This window comes from Manacus vitellinus, unplaced genomic scaffold (assembly GCF_001715985.3).
Source record: "Manacus vitellinus isolate BGI_N305 unplaced genomic scaffold, ASM171598v3 scaffold_8_pilon, whole genome shotgun sequence".
Classification (NCBI taxonomy): Eukaryota; Metazoa; Chordata; class Aves; order Passeriformes; family Pipridae; genus Manacus; species Manacus vitellinus.
In genome coordinates, this window is record NW_021940864.1 from 2,805,550 (window position 1) to 2,821,588 (window position 16,039).

The 16,039-nt window shown below is 40.9% G+C and overlaps 1 protein-coding gene across 1 annotated transcript in view; it reads left to right on the forward strand.

The window, feature by feature from the left end:
- Positions 1-5,029: 5,029 nt before the first annotated feature.
- Positions 5,030-16,039, forward strand: part of CLIP4 (CAP-Gly domain containing linker protein family member 4) — a 29,882-nt gene continuing 18,872 nt past the window's right edge. The window contains exons 1-6 of the mRNA XM_018085359.1: positions 5,030-5,074; positions 7,329-7,390; positions 7,983-8,129; positions 11,025-11,164; positions 12,080-12,173; positions 13,042-13,203. Coding sequence (XP_017940848.1) covers positions 7,997-8,129; positions 11,025-11,164; positions 12,080-12,173; positions 13,042-13,203 — 529 coding nt within the window. The 5' untranslated portion in view covers positions 5,030-5,074; positions 7,329-7,390; positions 7,983-7,996. The remainder of the gene's footprint in view (positions 5,075-7,328; positions 7,391-7,982; positions 8,130-11,024; positions 11,165-12,079; positions 12,174-13,041; positions 13,204-16,039) is intronic.

Here is a 16,039-nt window from a genome sequence, read left to right on the forward strand (position 1 = left end):
TTTCTGGAATGTGTGTTCTGGTCACTTAATCATGGTTTCTCTTTGTTAAACTACCCATGGGTATTAAAAGCTTGCTATCTGCCATAACTAACACATTCACTGCTGTTGTCAGTGGTTAAGACAGTGACTCCCAAAAGATGACAGTTAGGACCAAGAATTGTGTGGAAAAGCCTAAAATTTTAAGTATAGATTTCCAGGCTTATGCAAATCTAGAAAATTAAAATGGAAGGGTCCCACTAGCCTAGGCAGCAGTTACAGCGGTTCACACGAGTGAAAGCAGGTTTGTGGTTGTGGAGCAATTTCAAGGAAAGCAAGTTCCTTTCAGGTGAGGGACTAGCAATTTAACAGGCAGGCAGTGGCTTCTGTCATTTCTAGTGGAAAGTGGTAGTGTTGATTTGGGATCTTGAAGTGAGGCCCAGGTAATTTGTATTCCTGAAAAACATCCCAAGATGCTCCAGACAAGATGCAGCTCTTGAACTTTATGCCTTTTTCAGTTCCCAATGGGTTCCCTCACCTAAAGCATCTCAGGGTCTCCCTGGAAAATGAGATAAAACACAGAATTCCTCCTGCCTTCCTTTCACAGAGTGTCTCAAACCACAGTGTGTGCACTGATAGCTGTGTGAAACCACCTCAAACCCACAGGCAGCCTGGAGCATGGCAACTGTTGCCTGGCAGCGGGGAGTTCTGGGACACCCATCCTGGCGTGATCCTGATGCACGTGTGTGTGGAGCAGACATTTACTCCGGAGAGAAGATGATCTCCTTTCACCACCTGGGCACTAAGGAGAGTGGCTCTTGATGAAGTGCTAGGCTCGGGGCTGTGGGTCCAGAAGCAGTGGATGCGACTTGAGGAGATGGGACTTGGCCCACCCAGCAGGAGCAGAAAAGGGCAATTTACAGAGTGGGGTGCTGGCTGATGTCTAGAAGGAGGAAGGGTGACATGTCCCCCGGGAAATAATGGGATAGGCTTGAAGGGCTGGAAAGGCTGACAGTGACCTTTTCTGTAGGAGAGAAGCAAGTGCATACACAGCTTCCTTGTTTCACACCCAGCTCTGGGGCTATCCCCTGGAGTATCCACTGTTTTTGAACATGCCTGCTGTCCTGTAGCTGCACTGAACCTGGTATGTAAGTGTGCTCACTGTCAGAACCTCTCTGCTGCCCTAATCCTTGCTCTACAGTGGCTCTACCTGAAGCTGCAATGTCTTTCTAAGCCATTTAAATGATTGCTTTCCTCAGACATGTACATTTGTGAAGATGAAGGAACGGGCTAGTAATGCCCTATTTCTGCCCAAAGGAGAAACCAGAAAAGAAATAATATTTTAGTTAAAATAGGCTTGTTGCTCACAAGCATTGTTTCCTCATCTTCCTCCTGAGGTGGTCAGAGCTAGCACAGCCCATTGTTTTGAGTTCTCCAGGTGCTCAGCAACTTTGCTGCCCATGGCAGGACCAAATGAGTCAGACAGGATAGACTGAATTGACTTTTATTTTTACTCATATCCTGGCATGTAAGTGTGGCTGAAAAACATATTGTGCTAAGGTACAGAATGAGATTTAAATATTTTTTTTTATTTCCATTGCAGGGCCCAGGGGTGGAAATCAAGACAGGCAGGGGTTTTGTCAGGCAATGATGTCTCTTTTCCAATTGCAGCACTAAGTCACAGGACTCACTCTGAGCTAAAATGTTTGGGGTTCTGCTTTACTGGTCCAATCAGAAAGGTGGTCAAGAGCCTGAGATGCTTTGTTAGGTCCTTGCTTTAATTTTCTAGCATCAAAATATTCACACAGAGTTTTGTCCTCATATTCAACACTACCTTTAAATTCACACCCCATTTTCTGTGGTTTATGGCAGATGGCAACTATATCCTCTGTCTCAGCTTTCATTCTGCTGCATTAAACAAGCCATGCTCTGGTAACCTCCTAAAATAGGTTGTTCTTTTCCTTGACTGTGCTAACAAATCATCTCTAGACACACTAGATTGGCTGCCACTCACTGAAGAAGGGTGGTCACAGCCGCACGCGATTTCTCAAGGAGGTGGTAGGGCCTGCTGGCACAAACACTTCCCTGACACAACTCTCCAGTTGCATGTCCTAAGATAAATGTTTGGGTTTTGTGCCACTGCATCATATCCGTAATGATGCTCATTGTGTAGCTGTCGACTACAACTGCATCTTTCACTTCCATACAATGATCCCATATATCAGTCTTATCAGTTCATTCCTTCTTAACAGCAATTCTTTCCTTTTTTTTTTTTTTTTGTCTCATCAGTTTGCTGTTTTTTACTGCCAAAGTCATTAAAGGAAAATATGAAACAAAGATTAGTTCCAAGAATAATATTCCAAGATCTCATCAGTAACCTTCCTCAGCTCAGTACTTTGCATTCAGCTCTACCTAGCACTGTTTCCCCTGTGCTTGTGCTTTACGTCCACTCAAGTTGTCCTAAATTCTAGCCTTCTCCAGAATTGCTAATAATTTCCATTTCAGGCACTTCACTAAATTCCATTATTCATAATCAGCAATAAAACGTTTCCTTTGCCCAGAGCATCACGCATCTCAAAAACCGCAAACATAACTGCCAGTACTAAGCTCACATTTGATCTTGTTTACATCCTTGTCTTTAGAAAAAGAGTTTGGAGTATAACCTAAGTACTTTTGAGGTGAAAATAGCAGGCCTCCATTTTCCTGGAATACAATTTTTTCTCTGCCTTTTCAGAAGTATGGAACATTTCTAAGAAGGGGAAGAATTGTCTTAGCCTTTTTTTCCTAGCCATCTGGTGCCACGTTTACTCTCACAAATGCGATTTCATGCTCACCTTCTTCTAGTGTCTGGGATCTGAGAGAGCTTGCAACTCTTGACCTTTTGAGTAGTTCACTTGAGGTAATTTCCATTTGTCATTACTATTATTTGTCCTCTCCCCCTCCCTTTATCATTGGGAAAACAACAACAAAAACCAGATTGTAAACACCAGTTATATTTACTTAATAGTGACCCACGTTGAGCATAAAAATACAGCAGGACTCGGCTGAGCTTTTATCCAGGTCAAACTCCCCTCAAGCAGCCTGGGCTCAAGTGGTATGAAGATGGGTTTACCACTGCACGGGTTTCCCGGAGATTACCGATCTTTGGATTTAGATCCTTATTAGGTTTCACAGCACGGGATAAGCACGCTTTGAAAAGCTTTCTCGGGGAGCTGCTCCTTTCGTCCCTCCAACTGGTTAATGGAATAACTGGGGAGTCCGAATTCCTGAGCTGTGTGCTGAAACGTGCCACTTTGGCCCTCGTGCCTTGGCGCGGCGGGGAGTGCGCTGACACGGCGCGGCGGGAAGGGCGCTGTCTCTCCTCGCTGCCGCATCCCTGTTTCCCCCGGGCAGGGCAGGGCAGGGCAGGGCAGGGCAGGGGCAGGAAGCGCATCCCACTCCAGCGCCGCCCGATCCCGCACCTGCCCCGCGCTGCCGCTCCCGCCCCGCCGCCCAGCGCGGGGCGTGCCGAGAGGAAGGGTGGGGCGATGCGGGCCGGTCCTGGCGGCCGATTGGCCGAGGAGGTGGAAAAGGGCGTGTTCCCCCGCGCGGTGGCGGTGCCCGCGGCCGCGCTCGGCTCCCTGGGCTGCGGTGCGCAGGAGGCCCCGGCAGCGCCCGCGCGCTCGGCCGAGAGCAAGGTAGGGCTGGCGAGAGGGGACGGAGGCGCGGCGCCTTGTGGGGCTCCACCGTGCTTCCCCGGTGCTTCCCCGCGTTGCTTCCCGCCCTCCCTCGGCGCGCAGTGGGGCGGGGGCGGCCGCAGGGCGCCGGCGGGCGGGCCGCGGCGCCTGGCCCCCCCCCCCCGGCCCGCCCGCTGCGTGAGCGCGGCCGGGGGTGCTGCGGCCCCGGGGAGTTTTCAACTGGAAGCCCCCCGGCCCCTGGGATTCGTTGCGAGACCCCCCCGTTTGGTGAGCGGTGCGTGCCCGCCGCTGGGGGAGGTGACGGGGGAGTCCGAGCGAGCAGAGCCGGCCTGGAGAGCTGCAGAACCTGAGCGCCCTGAATCCTCCAGCTTGTCAAAACGCTGGTGCGGCGGAGGGCCACAGAGATGGTTAGGGGACTGGAGCATCTCTCTCGTGAGGAGAGACTGCGGCGGCTGGGCCTGCTTAGTTTGGAGAAGACCGAGGGGGGAACTCATTAATGCATATAAATACCTCAAAGGCAGGTGCGGAGAGGACGGTGCCAGACTTTTTTTTGGTGGTCCCCAGTGACAGGTGCAGGAGCAATGGCCATAAACTAAAACACAAGAAGTTCCACCTCAGCATGAGGAAGAACTTCTTTACGTGGAGGGTGGCAGAGCACTGGGACAGGCTGCTCAGGGAGGTCGTGGAATCTCCCTCTCTGGAGACATTCAGAACCCACCTGGACACATTCCCGTGTCACCTGCTCCAGGTGACCCTGCCTTGGCAGGGGCTTGGATTAGATGATCTCCAGGGCCCCCTTCCCACCCTAACAATTCTGTGATTCTGTGAAAACACTGCTGTGTTGCAAGAGGGCCCCACACACCTCTTGAAAAACCAGTCCTGAGTGTACCTGCACACATGTAACATGTCTCCCACTCGTGCTGTAAATGTTGTGAAGCAGGCAGGTAGTGTACGTGCAAGAGACTTGTTCTCTGAACTTAAGTTTTTTCTTGAGCACATCTAAGTACATGGTAAGGAGTCCATTATATGTGGTGGTTGTCAAAAATAGCATCACATTTGTGACAGGTTCAGCTATCAAAGCCCTAGCATGACCCTATATTATCACTTCAAGTGCTTTAGTGTTTGCAGATCTTTATAAATGCTTGCAGGAAGGCTTTGTGCTTTAACACAAATCTCAAATTACAAGCTCTGGAGTACATGGAAAAGTTGGACCCTGTATTATGCAACTTTTTTTTTTCTATATATTTGCTATAATGCATTCCTGTGTAATGTGTGGATATCAGGAAACTTGCAGTTGTTCTTCAATTTTGTCTACAAAAGTGCATGTGCATCTGATGGCTCCTTCAAGTTTTTTTTAATGATATTTCTATTTTTTCATTTTCAGATATAATTCAGTTGGAAGAACGTATGGCTGGCAAATAGTAAGTATGATACTTTCTCTGCTGTGCTAAACTGTGCTTCGTGGTAGTTTGGCAATTCTGTGAACAGAATAATTCTGTCTTTTATTGGATCTTTCTAATAGTTTCTGTCTCTCTAAACTCTCCTTACTAATATAGGAAAATCGTTGCTCTTTTTGGAATACCTTCCATTCCACTTCACCAGGACTTCTCACCTGAATCTGTATGTCTTGGATTTTGTTAATACCTCATGCAGTTGTGTTTTTGCTTACAGCAGAAGTCATTATGAGGACAGTGTCTGTTTGCCTTTTCCATTTCTTTGAAATAGTTTCCAACCCTTCGCTTTCCCTTTGCTTTTCCAGGTGTCCATGTGTGGTGTTAACTAGGTGTGATATTCTTACACCTGAGGTAGCAGTCTCTGGAGTGGTCATGGATGCAGAACATGTTGCCTTGACATTGTTGGTTCAGTACTGTGTCATGACATGATAATGCATTTCTGGAACCAAATTGAAATCCCATGGGGTGTGAGGATGTGCACATTTGGGTGGGGGTTGTTGGTACTACTGTGGAAACGTGAAGCTGTTCTGTGTGGAGTTGGGTCAGCATATGCACTGTAGCACTTGGGTCTCCGTGTCACCTACCTGACAACACAGGTTGTTTCCCTGCCTGCTTTGCTTTGGCAGTTTGAGTGCTCAATTCCTTTCACTTGTGTGACAGATTGTGTTCTCGCCTATGGCCCCTGAGAGTAAAAGATTCCCTGGATACTTGAACAGGTTCTGTTCTGTTTGGTCTGCTTTCCTGTGTGCAGCGAACAGTCTTTTCTGTATTAATTTTCAAATGTTTGTTGATTTCTAGTTCCAGCAACTTATGTCATCATACTTGACGAACCTCACCTCTTCCTGTCACCATCTGCTCAACTGGGTCTGACTACTTTTCATTATGTTTCTTTTGTTTCCTTAGTGTTGTGCTGGTAGCACTGTGCAAAAGGCTTATAATTTCTTTTGTGTCTTTTTCCAGCTTAATAGGTTCAACTAATACCTCTTCTGTACTCACGCATCTTACTTGTTCCTTTGTGCATTTTGTGAGAGCGTCTGATGTGCTACCTGTGGAAAAACTCTTATGGATTCATGTGTTTTACAAAGCTTTGTTTTGTTTTTCCATAGCCTCTGAACAAATATCAGATGGTAGCAGATTAATTTCATTGTTGCCCTTCGAAAGAAATTTAATTAGTGACTTGCAGCTTAAAAGACTTTCTAGTCCCTCATACAAGAAAGCTGTTGCTGTCACGTTTATGATGGCTATAAAGCCTTTGAAATATAAACTCTAAACTTTTCCTTACTGTAAGAAAATGATAATTGAAATAAGTAGTGATATTTTTAATTGAAATAATTAGTGATATTTTGGGCCTTGTTAGATGAAAGAACACATAAGCCATTGTAATTTGATAATGCTGTGGGAAAAAATAGTCCTGTCCTTCCCAGTGGCCTCCTCCTTGATCTTCCCTTTGTGCCAGCATGTGATTTGTACAGCTGCATAAGACTAAGGAAATAAACTAGTTGGAGAAAAATGAACAGTTTTAATGTGGATCTCTTTTTTCAACTTGAGGAAAGGGTGAGCTGTGTATAGTGTGCAAGAAAAGGAGGTTTTAAGTTATTTACTTCAGGATCAGCATCTGTAAACCACTGCTAAAATGCCTTTTGTATTAGTATGTAGATTATGTGAGGTTCCCAAATAGTGACATATTAATCTGGGGAAATATTAGAGTAAATGTGTTCATATAGCTTGTTGTGTGTTAGATGCAAAACCCAAAATAGGTCTCAAAGAGAGACTACTTCTTTTCTTTCTAATTTTTCCTATTTACTTATGTGTAGATTAAATGTAGTAAAAACAAACATTCCTTGAAGCTCCATGAGTTCCTTCTGTCAAGCAAATTAACTGAAAAAAGAACACTGTATAGCAATCTCCAGAATAAAAATGTAGTTTGTTTAGTAGAAGCATTGCTTCTACCCTGAGTGTTTAATAATGATAATTCAAGATGCAGAATTGCAGTTTTTCGGCTGTGAGATGTAGTCTCCAATAGTGCAGTAATGCCTGGTTTTATTAAGAATAATGTTTTGTTATTTCTTAATGAATTTGCCTGATAAAATGTCTTGCAAATGGTGATCAGCTCTCCTCTGATCTTATCCTGAGAGCCATAATTAGAATGTAACTCGGGCTGGTTGTTAAATTGTGTCGCTATAACTTTGTATGGCCCTTTAGTATTTATTCTCTCTCCTAGATTGCTGTAAGGCCGGAAAAGTTGACTGGAAACAACACCAGGGTGGAGGTTACAACACTGTGGTAAGTGTGCTATTTTAAAACATCAAGGGGAGAAGCTGGGAAAGGAGCTGATATGGAATCGTGAGTCCAGGAGTGAATCTCGTGGTGATGAATTGTCTCCAGCTGTGTGTGGGAAGATTAAAGAGCTGAGAATTTTAGAAGAGGAGAAAACAGTAGATGGTAGCATGTTCTTGCTCATGGTGAAGGAAGGGACTATGCATGCAGAGTGTGAGGACAGGTACTTAATGTCCATGTTTTCATAAAGCTGTGAAATACACTCATCCATTTATCATCATTGTGTGTTTGCTGATTATATTGTAGCGTTATTTTCTTTACTCCTCAGTTGGAAGACTGGGGAGAAACGTGATGCTTTCCATTAATAATGTGCAAAGTTAGGGATGGAAGTCAAAACCAAAAGTTGGCTGACCTTGACACCGTACTCTACTAGATTTACTAATTGACTTTATTAGTTTGTAAGAATGTAATGGTAGGAATAGTTTGTGTTTGGAAAAAGGAAAGATTTTAGTCTGATTATGCATTATATCTTACTATGATAGAACCAATCTAAAGTATTGCTAATGAGGTTATTTATTAATTTTTTTCCCTCCTAAAGTGTCTTTCTAGAAGATGACCATAGAGGATCTCCCAGAACCTTCCTTAGAAGGAGATTCCCTCATTGAAAGAGAACAGTTCTTATTCCCAAACTCTGAAACATCTGTTACTTTTTCTGTTGCTGCAGCACCAATGCCTTCAGACTGTGGTATGTACTTTTAACAGAAAATAAATTTGTGATGGGCAAAAAATAAATTAGAATAATAAGTTTTAAGAAAAACTATCAGCTCAATTTATTTCTTCATTTCAGAAAAGTTTTCTGCTTGTTAAATGGATTCTTGGTTAAAGGAGATGAAAGATGAAGGGCCACGCTTTTTCCTTTTTTATTATTGCATACATATTAAATAATATATTTTCCTTTTCTCTGTATGTGGTCAGGTATTGGTAGAATTTTTAAGATCCCAGTGTAGAATTAGATATTGTGTTAAGATGTAAAATTGCAATAAGTAAGTGAAGTTAATCTACACATCTAAAACCTCTAGAGTTACACTCTTTGTTGTGCTTTCAGTATGGACTGTAAGGGGATATTTCTTGTGGAAGCATAGATGTTTGTGATGATAAGGACTAAAATGAATGGTAGAAAATTATAGCAAGATCAGTGATCAGAATAATGTTGGTTTGTCTTCACATGTGTAAATCATAATAAAATTTTAAACAGGATATGTAATATATTAAAATATCAGTGTAGGTAAGAACCTTCATTGATAGCTACAATTAGAATGCCTTTGAATGTTGCAGAAGGTGTTAATAGCATCTGTATACCTTAAAAATTACTGCCTCCATGTCTGTTTTCCCATGCCTTGATTAGAGTAATCAGCTGTTTTCAGGAAAATAAATACATGTAATGTTCTGTCTTTGACAGACTTGGCACTCTAGAGACCCATTTTATAAGTTAGCACAGGTTGGGAATTTAACTGTTCCATGTGATATATTTTAGTATATGAACATGTGTCTTTATGTGGTTTAGCTGTGTTCTCATAACTTGTCTGTCCTAGTCTACTGGAAGTACTGCCATGATTTATTCCATTCTGCTTTCTTATCCCTTAGAAAAAAATTTCCTTTCACCTTTTTCAAACGTTGTGTTGTGATATCTTCCAATAACGCCACAATGTCTCTACTATCTGTTCTACTCAATCTGTGCCTACTCACTGAATAAAAAAATTCATTTTTATAGGGGGTTGCTGTCACCTGTGTAACAGTAATATTACTGAATCTGGGTAAAGGAGGTTAAACTGCAACAGGGAGAGATTCTTGGTTATTCCATTCAGTGCATTTATTTCTCCCGTACAGTTGAGCACTGTAATCAATACATGGGAAAGATGGAGGGGGAGGAAGTAGTGTTTTAAAATACCTAGATGTCATTGTCATCCTTTCATGAAACTCTCTGTTTAAACAGGTTTTCTGTAACGATTCTTTGGTTTGCAAAGACTCCAGCTTATCACCTGTTAAGCTCTTAGGATGGCTGTTATTAGAACTTGATATAGTGGTCAGGTTTTTACCCTAGCATGCTGATTGTAACTGTCTGCTAGAGTTGATTTCTGATACATAATTTGGTTCAGGTTTGTAGCTAGAAATCTTCCTGGTAGAGTTAAGAGTTGTGAATATCATACAAGATCATTAAACTTGCTGCCTAGTTGTCTGTTTACTTCGTGGCTTTCAGCAGTAGATCAGCTGTGCTTTATGTGGAAGGTAAATATTAGTAGATAAATCAGTAGCTGTGTGTCAGTGCATGGGATATAGGGAAGAAGCACACTTGGTGTGGTGCTGAGAGATGAGGGGTTTGCTTTTTTATATGCTAGGTGCAAATAAAGATTTATGTTAAATATCAGTGAAGTTGTCCTCCTTTTCCATTCTTGTTGAACCAGGGCTGTGCAGTTAGAGAAACTCTAAATAGCCAGGAAGTGAGCTCCGGAGGTGCTTTTATCTGTTAATCCAATCTAGAAGTCAGGTATGCTGTTTTTGGGGAAAGGTGGGATGATTCATCCAGAGGTTGTTTATACCATGTCATTCACCCAGATGGCTGATGCCCTGTTTTGCTTAACCTGTATGTCTGGTCTGAGAGCTGTGTATCTGCAGTTGATGTGAGCTGACATTGCACATTTATCTGAAACCTTCCTAAAAGGCAACTCCCTAATAGCTGCAGCAGGGGTAAAAGTTCAGTGTTTGCCATGATTCAGTCAATTGCTGATGGCAGTAGGTTCTGCTTCCATTCCCTCTCCTCATAGCCATTGCTGTCCAGATTCTTTCATATAATTTTCCACAGCTGGAAGAAATTCCACAAATTTAAAATAGGCTGTGTGTATATGCATGCACACACGTACACCTCTAAGTAACATGATGTATGACACTTTTATAACGAGGTGTTTCATACACTTATACTTTGGGTTGCCTTAAAGAACACGAGGCTTAAAATCTTCCAAAATGTATTTTTTTTCTGATCTTGGTTTGGTGCCTTAATTTTTGAAGCTGTTTGTTACCTGCAGCTGCCACCAGCTGGGATTGATGCATTCACAATATATCTGAAAATAGTCGAGGCCATAGAACGCCTTCCTGATTTAAGCATGGGTTTATATTTTGGTATGTTTTATGTAAACTGTGAGGGCAGAAGAAGAAGGAAAAGACATGTTTTGTAGCATATGGAGAGATCACATACGCTTTTGATCACTGAGAGATCCATAGGCTTGTCTGTGCTTGGGAACAGCTTAGATCTGCAGCCTTTGGCTGACTTGGACAACAGTTAAACCCTTATTAGCACAATCACTGTGCATCACTGTTACTTCTTGCCTAAACTTAAAATCACTCTTACAGTATCATTGTATTGGTTGCTGATTCAAAGCTTTTTCAGAAGTATAGTCAAGATCTTATATTAAAGGATTAGGCCACATGTTAAAAAAAATTTCTAAATTAATTCAGCATTCTGACTCTTACAGTGTGATGTGTAGTAAAGTGACTCTCTCTGCTGTTCTTTGCCTCTGAGTTTGAAAAACTAGATGCATGTTAAAACTCAGGATTGCACATAATGATTCCTTTTTTTTTTTGACAGAGTTTTCCTTCTTCGATCCCAATGATGCAGCATGCCAAGAAATACTTTTTGACCCCAAAACATCAGTTTCTGAATTGTTTGCTATCTTAAGGCAGTGGGTTCCACAGGTTCAGCAGAATATTGATATTATTGGGAATGAGGTGAGGTATAAATGAAGATCCTTGAATGCTTTCAGTGTTAAGTATGTGTTTACAACGAATAAAACCAGTTCATTGAGAAGCAGAACTAATCATAAAGGCAGATCCACTTTCTGCCTTTTAACAAGTACTGGCTGATCATGCCTTGTTTTCCATGTTGTCAGCTTTTATTTGGAAAGAGAAAGATGATGGATGAAAATTCAGTAGGTTTGCGTAGATGATACAAACAATGTTTCTTCTCAAGACAGTTGTGTGGAGACCCTTCACCTTGGTGTTTCAGTTTCCTGCTTATCAGTAATCCCACACTCCAATATATGAAGTTGGGGTAAAGCATGACCTTAAGTGCAGCGTTTCCAAGGCACAAAATGAGATAGGAACTGAAATCTTTTTGCACCATACAATAAGCTGCTTTCAGAAGACATCTTGTTTCTAGTAATTCCATCCTACTTTCTTTTTCTTCTTCTTCTGGATTATGGGCTTTTCTGGACAGGTGTGGAAGTAGAATTAAGATTCTTCCTACTGTGGTAAAACTGAGGGCTTTTATGGGGGGGATGGGGTGGGTATTACTGAGAGATCAAAGAACAAGGGGAGAGCTTTGTAAGTAATTTTCCTGTTGTTCAGTTAAGCAGTTAACTTCTTAGCATGTGAAGTATATGTTAGAGGGAATAATATAAAGAGTCTTTCAAATCTGCAAATAATGAAGGTTAATGATATGCATATATAACGATATAAATATTATTTATTACGTTTGTGTATGTTGGTCAGCTCTGCAGTTAAGAGTCTGTTCTGGCAGGCTTCTTTGTTATTAGCCATTGGAATGAATCCAAGAGTCAATATATCTGAAATAACATATGAATAACTACTGATGTCAGAGATATGCCAGAGCTAAAATGTGCTTGTTTTCCATTTGCTTGTCAGATCATTAAAAGGGGTTGCAATGTGAATGACAGAGATGGACTGACTGATATGACTCTCTTGCATTACACTTGCAAATCAGGAGCTCATGGTATTGGTGAGTAAAGAAATGTCATTATAGATGTAAAAAGCTAATTAATTCACAAAGAGTGATCCCACTGATTTACAGTAGATTTTTTTTTTTTAGTGCTTGGTTTTGTCTCTTCTAGTGGCCATCAGAAGGAAAGGTACAGAACTGCAGCACAGTTACAGCTGTGGCTGTTGGGAGTAGCTTGTGTATAGGTATTATAGGTATTGCAAACAATAGTACCAGCTTGAACATATATTTCATGTAGCAAAGGCTGTTTCAGGCCAAGGTGAGAACTCCAAGCTAAGCTATGGTTTTCTTACAGCAGTGCAGCTAGAACATTTAGGTGACTGGCTTTCTTTCAACCCTGTTCATATCAGAAGAGAACAATAAACTTTGCATTATTATGATCATAAATACTGGAAATGAGAGCATATTTAACTCTGTTTGAGTACTCCTATTAGCTTTTCTATGTTGTGTTACTTTTTGGTTGACCCGAACCCACTTCTCCTCTGAGATTGAAGTAAATTTGAGTGAGGTCTGGCATAGGTTGTCTTTTCTGCTGTTGGCAGATCTTTTAATGTAAACTTCAGCATTGTGATGTGTAATTTTTTTTTCTTCTATCAGATACTAAAATTCCTGAGTTTGATGGCTGACACATTATTTACATTAGGGAAAAAGAAGTAGTGTTATTATAAACTGTAGTAGAGATTTCAGCCCTTTATGATAAAAGCCAAAGATTTCTGCATCCTAATCCTAAAAACAAAGGCATAGTAATTGTTCTGCTGTGAGCTTGAAGGGTTTAATGGATCTTTTGTGCTATACATGAGCATGTGTATGTTTTTTGAGGTCAACTAAATCAATCACTATTGCATATTTTCCACAATTTATCTTGCAGGTGATGTTGAAACTGCTGTAAAATTTGCCACTCAGCTTATTGATTTGGGTGCTGATAGCAGCTTACGGAGCCGCTGGACAAATATGAATGCCTTGCACTATGCTGCCTACTTTGATGTTCCAGAACTGATCAGTGTTATTTTGAAAAATGCAAAGCCAAAAGGTAGGCATTGTTACCTTTATTTCATGCAGTTGTCCATGTTTTGTAGACCTTAAGCTGGTGTATAGTGCTCTTTTAATTGTGGGGTTTGTTTATCCATTATACATAAATAATTTCATAATCTTTTAGTCAGTCTCATTGGTTCATTTTTCCCTTTACCTGTTTTTTAGTGGTTTACTGCAGTGTTTCTCTTGCTGGTTTTTAAATGTGATCTTTGTATAAGATGGTAGAGAAGTTTCAAATAGAATGGAAAGCAAACTAATTCTAAGTTATCAATTTAAGTAATTAATTCTAAGTTGTTGAGGACTAAGAGACTGTCTGCAGAAAATGGAAGATGTGACTATTCTGGTAAATTCTTATGATTTTTAAGATTGCTTAAACACTGAGAAGTATGTTTCACATGCTGGGAGAAGAGTAAGGGAGAAGTGGGGGTTTGGCAGTGTCCTGTGGAAAACCAGGGAGTGAGGAAATTTTGACATGCCCATTTTCTGGGCTATGTAGAAGGTCATATGTAAGGAATAGTTGACTTTAGTGTTTGGCATAAAGAGATAATACCTTTTGAAAAGATACTGTGAAGGATTAGTAATTGGAGCCCTATTTATACTAATGCAAATGGAAATACTGAAATGGTTCTGAACCAGAACAGTTTGTTCCTAATTTGGTCAGGACATCAAAACCAGTAAGCAACTTTAATACTAAAATGGTACAAATGTTAATTTGTTCTACTGAATATCCTTTTGATTTTGCCATTTTGCAAAATGATTAATGCCCTTTTTTAGTTAGTCGTACCTAGAGGCTCTGTCTCAAAATTCTGAAAAGCTGGTAGGTTTTTGGAGTACACAAGGCATGAATCACCGTGGAGGTAATTGTTAAACAGCACTGTTACTGGTATGACGGTGCTTAAGAAGTGACACACGTAGGTTGGTAACAAAAGACAGAATGAGACTGCACAGTAGTTAAGTCCACGTCACGTTTCAATAGCCCGGTCTCCGTAATTTGCATCAGCAGTTTAGGTCTTCTTTCAGACCTCATTTGCATTTAGTGTTCTCATCTCCTCCTGTGCAGTGCCTGTAGAAGGGGTGGGTGGGACTTTGCTTACATTTCCAAGGAAACCACTCTGGTTAAACCTTTCAGAAGTTGACAACTCTTGGATAAGCAGCCGATGTTTTTTATCTCAGGAAACGTATAAAATTATTTGCGCTGTGGCACGAAAACAGCGGATGGTCTGAATTAATAAAAAGAATAATTTTAGCTTTGTACTTCGTCAGGCAGTTTGCAGAGAAGGGAGAACATGTGTAGAAGGCGAATATGCTTTGGCTGGATCCATACTGAACTGGAGAAAAAATGGTTGTTAATGTATAAAAACTTTTCAAGACAGTGGTATATTAAAGCTCAGACACCCATTGTGGAGCACAGGTGTTTCCCTTTGATTCACTGCTAAACCTATTTTCTTGATGACGCTCTGCAATTAAATTCTTTATGCAGATTTACTCCTCAGTTGTTACAATAGAGCGATAGTTTCATCTTGGGTTTTTAGAGGTTTTAAATACAAAGATTGTTAAAGGTCTAAGAATTAAAAACGTTTTGGGGTGCCGTTAGACAGTGACTGTAACCTGCAGGGGTTACTAATGACAGAGCATTGCTGCCTATTAAGTTCCTCCAGATAGTTTGTGAGTAGTTACTGGGTAACATCTAATACTTATGTGTTTCTTTTTGTCACCTGTACTGTGCCCGTTAGATCACAGCTGTAAGAGAACTGTTCAAAAATTCTTAAGCATGAAGCCTGCAAGTCTGAGGAAGTCACACAGTCTGATTAAAAACCCCAAAATTAGGCATCAGTTATTTTGTAAAGTAGGAGTACATGCAACAGTTGCTGGCTCAGTAGCTGATGTTACTGATCAGTATTTCTGCAAGTTGATTCCTGTGTGTGCAGAAAATACTTGGCAGTCGTATTGAACGTGGAAGTTTCAATGCTTGTATACAGCTGCACAGCTTCTACTTGGTTTTAAACTGGTAATGTCTTCTGACGTTTGGCGTACATGTGCATACGTAGCTGTCATTATGACTGAGGCATGTGAATGCAGTCCTTTTTCATGCTAAGTTTGTGTTCAATTAGCCCAGTTGTAAAACTGTTAAATTTCAATCCCAAATTTGTTACCTTCGATCTTTATAAAATTCAGAGTTGATCTTTATTAGTATGTGTGAACTTAACATGTCTATACAGACATATGTATTTTTATATCTTCTCTATGTGTTGATGTTTTATTTGCCCCGAAATTAGTTCAGTTAGTATAACTATATAAGGATGTTGATACAGATGGGATATACTTTGCTTATATTTGAGAAGGGCTAGTGTCTCTTGGAACAGAGACTGATACTGGAAAATACTAGGAAACTGTACAACCCTGAGGTGGAAAATTTTATATTCCTCACCAGGATTTCAAATTGGAGCATTATTGCTAATATTTGTTGTCCTTTGGTTTGTGTACTAAATCAACTGGAATTTTTAATTAACAGCCATATACATAATTGACTCAAAATGACATCTCTCTTGTGTAATTTAGGAGAGGAGCCTCAGACTAAACAGACATTAAAACTCCAATCTTGTAGAACAGTAATAACTTCATAGCAGAGTGAAAGATATATCGGGAACAACTGATGGAAATATATATTATGCTAAATCTCTTCTAATCAAATGCAGTGCTCCATTTTCCAAATTATTGGTGCGAGACCCTTCTGACTGCAATTCTTTAAAAACAACAAAATTATAAAAATCACCAGGTCTTACTTTGTTCTTGGCCATTAGTAATTGAATCAATGTACAGCAGAGATATAATCA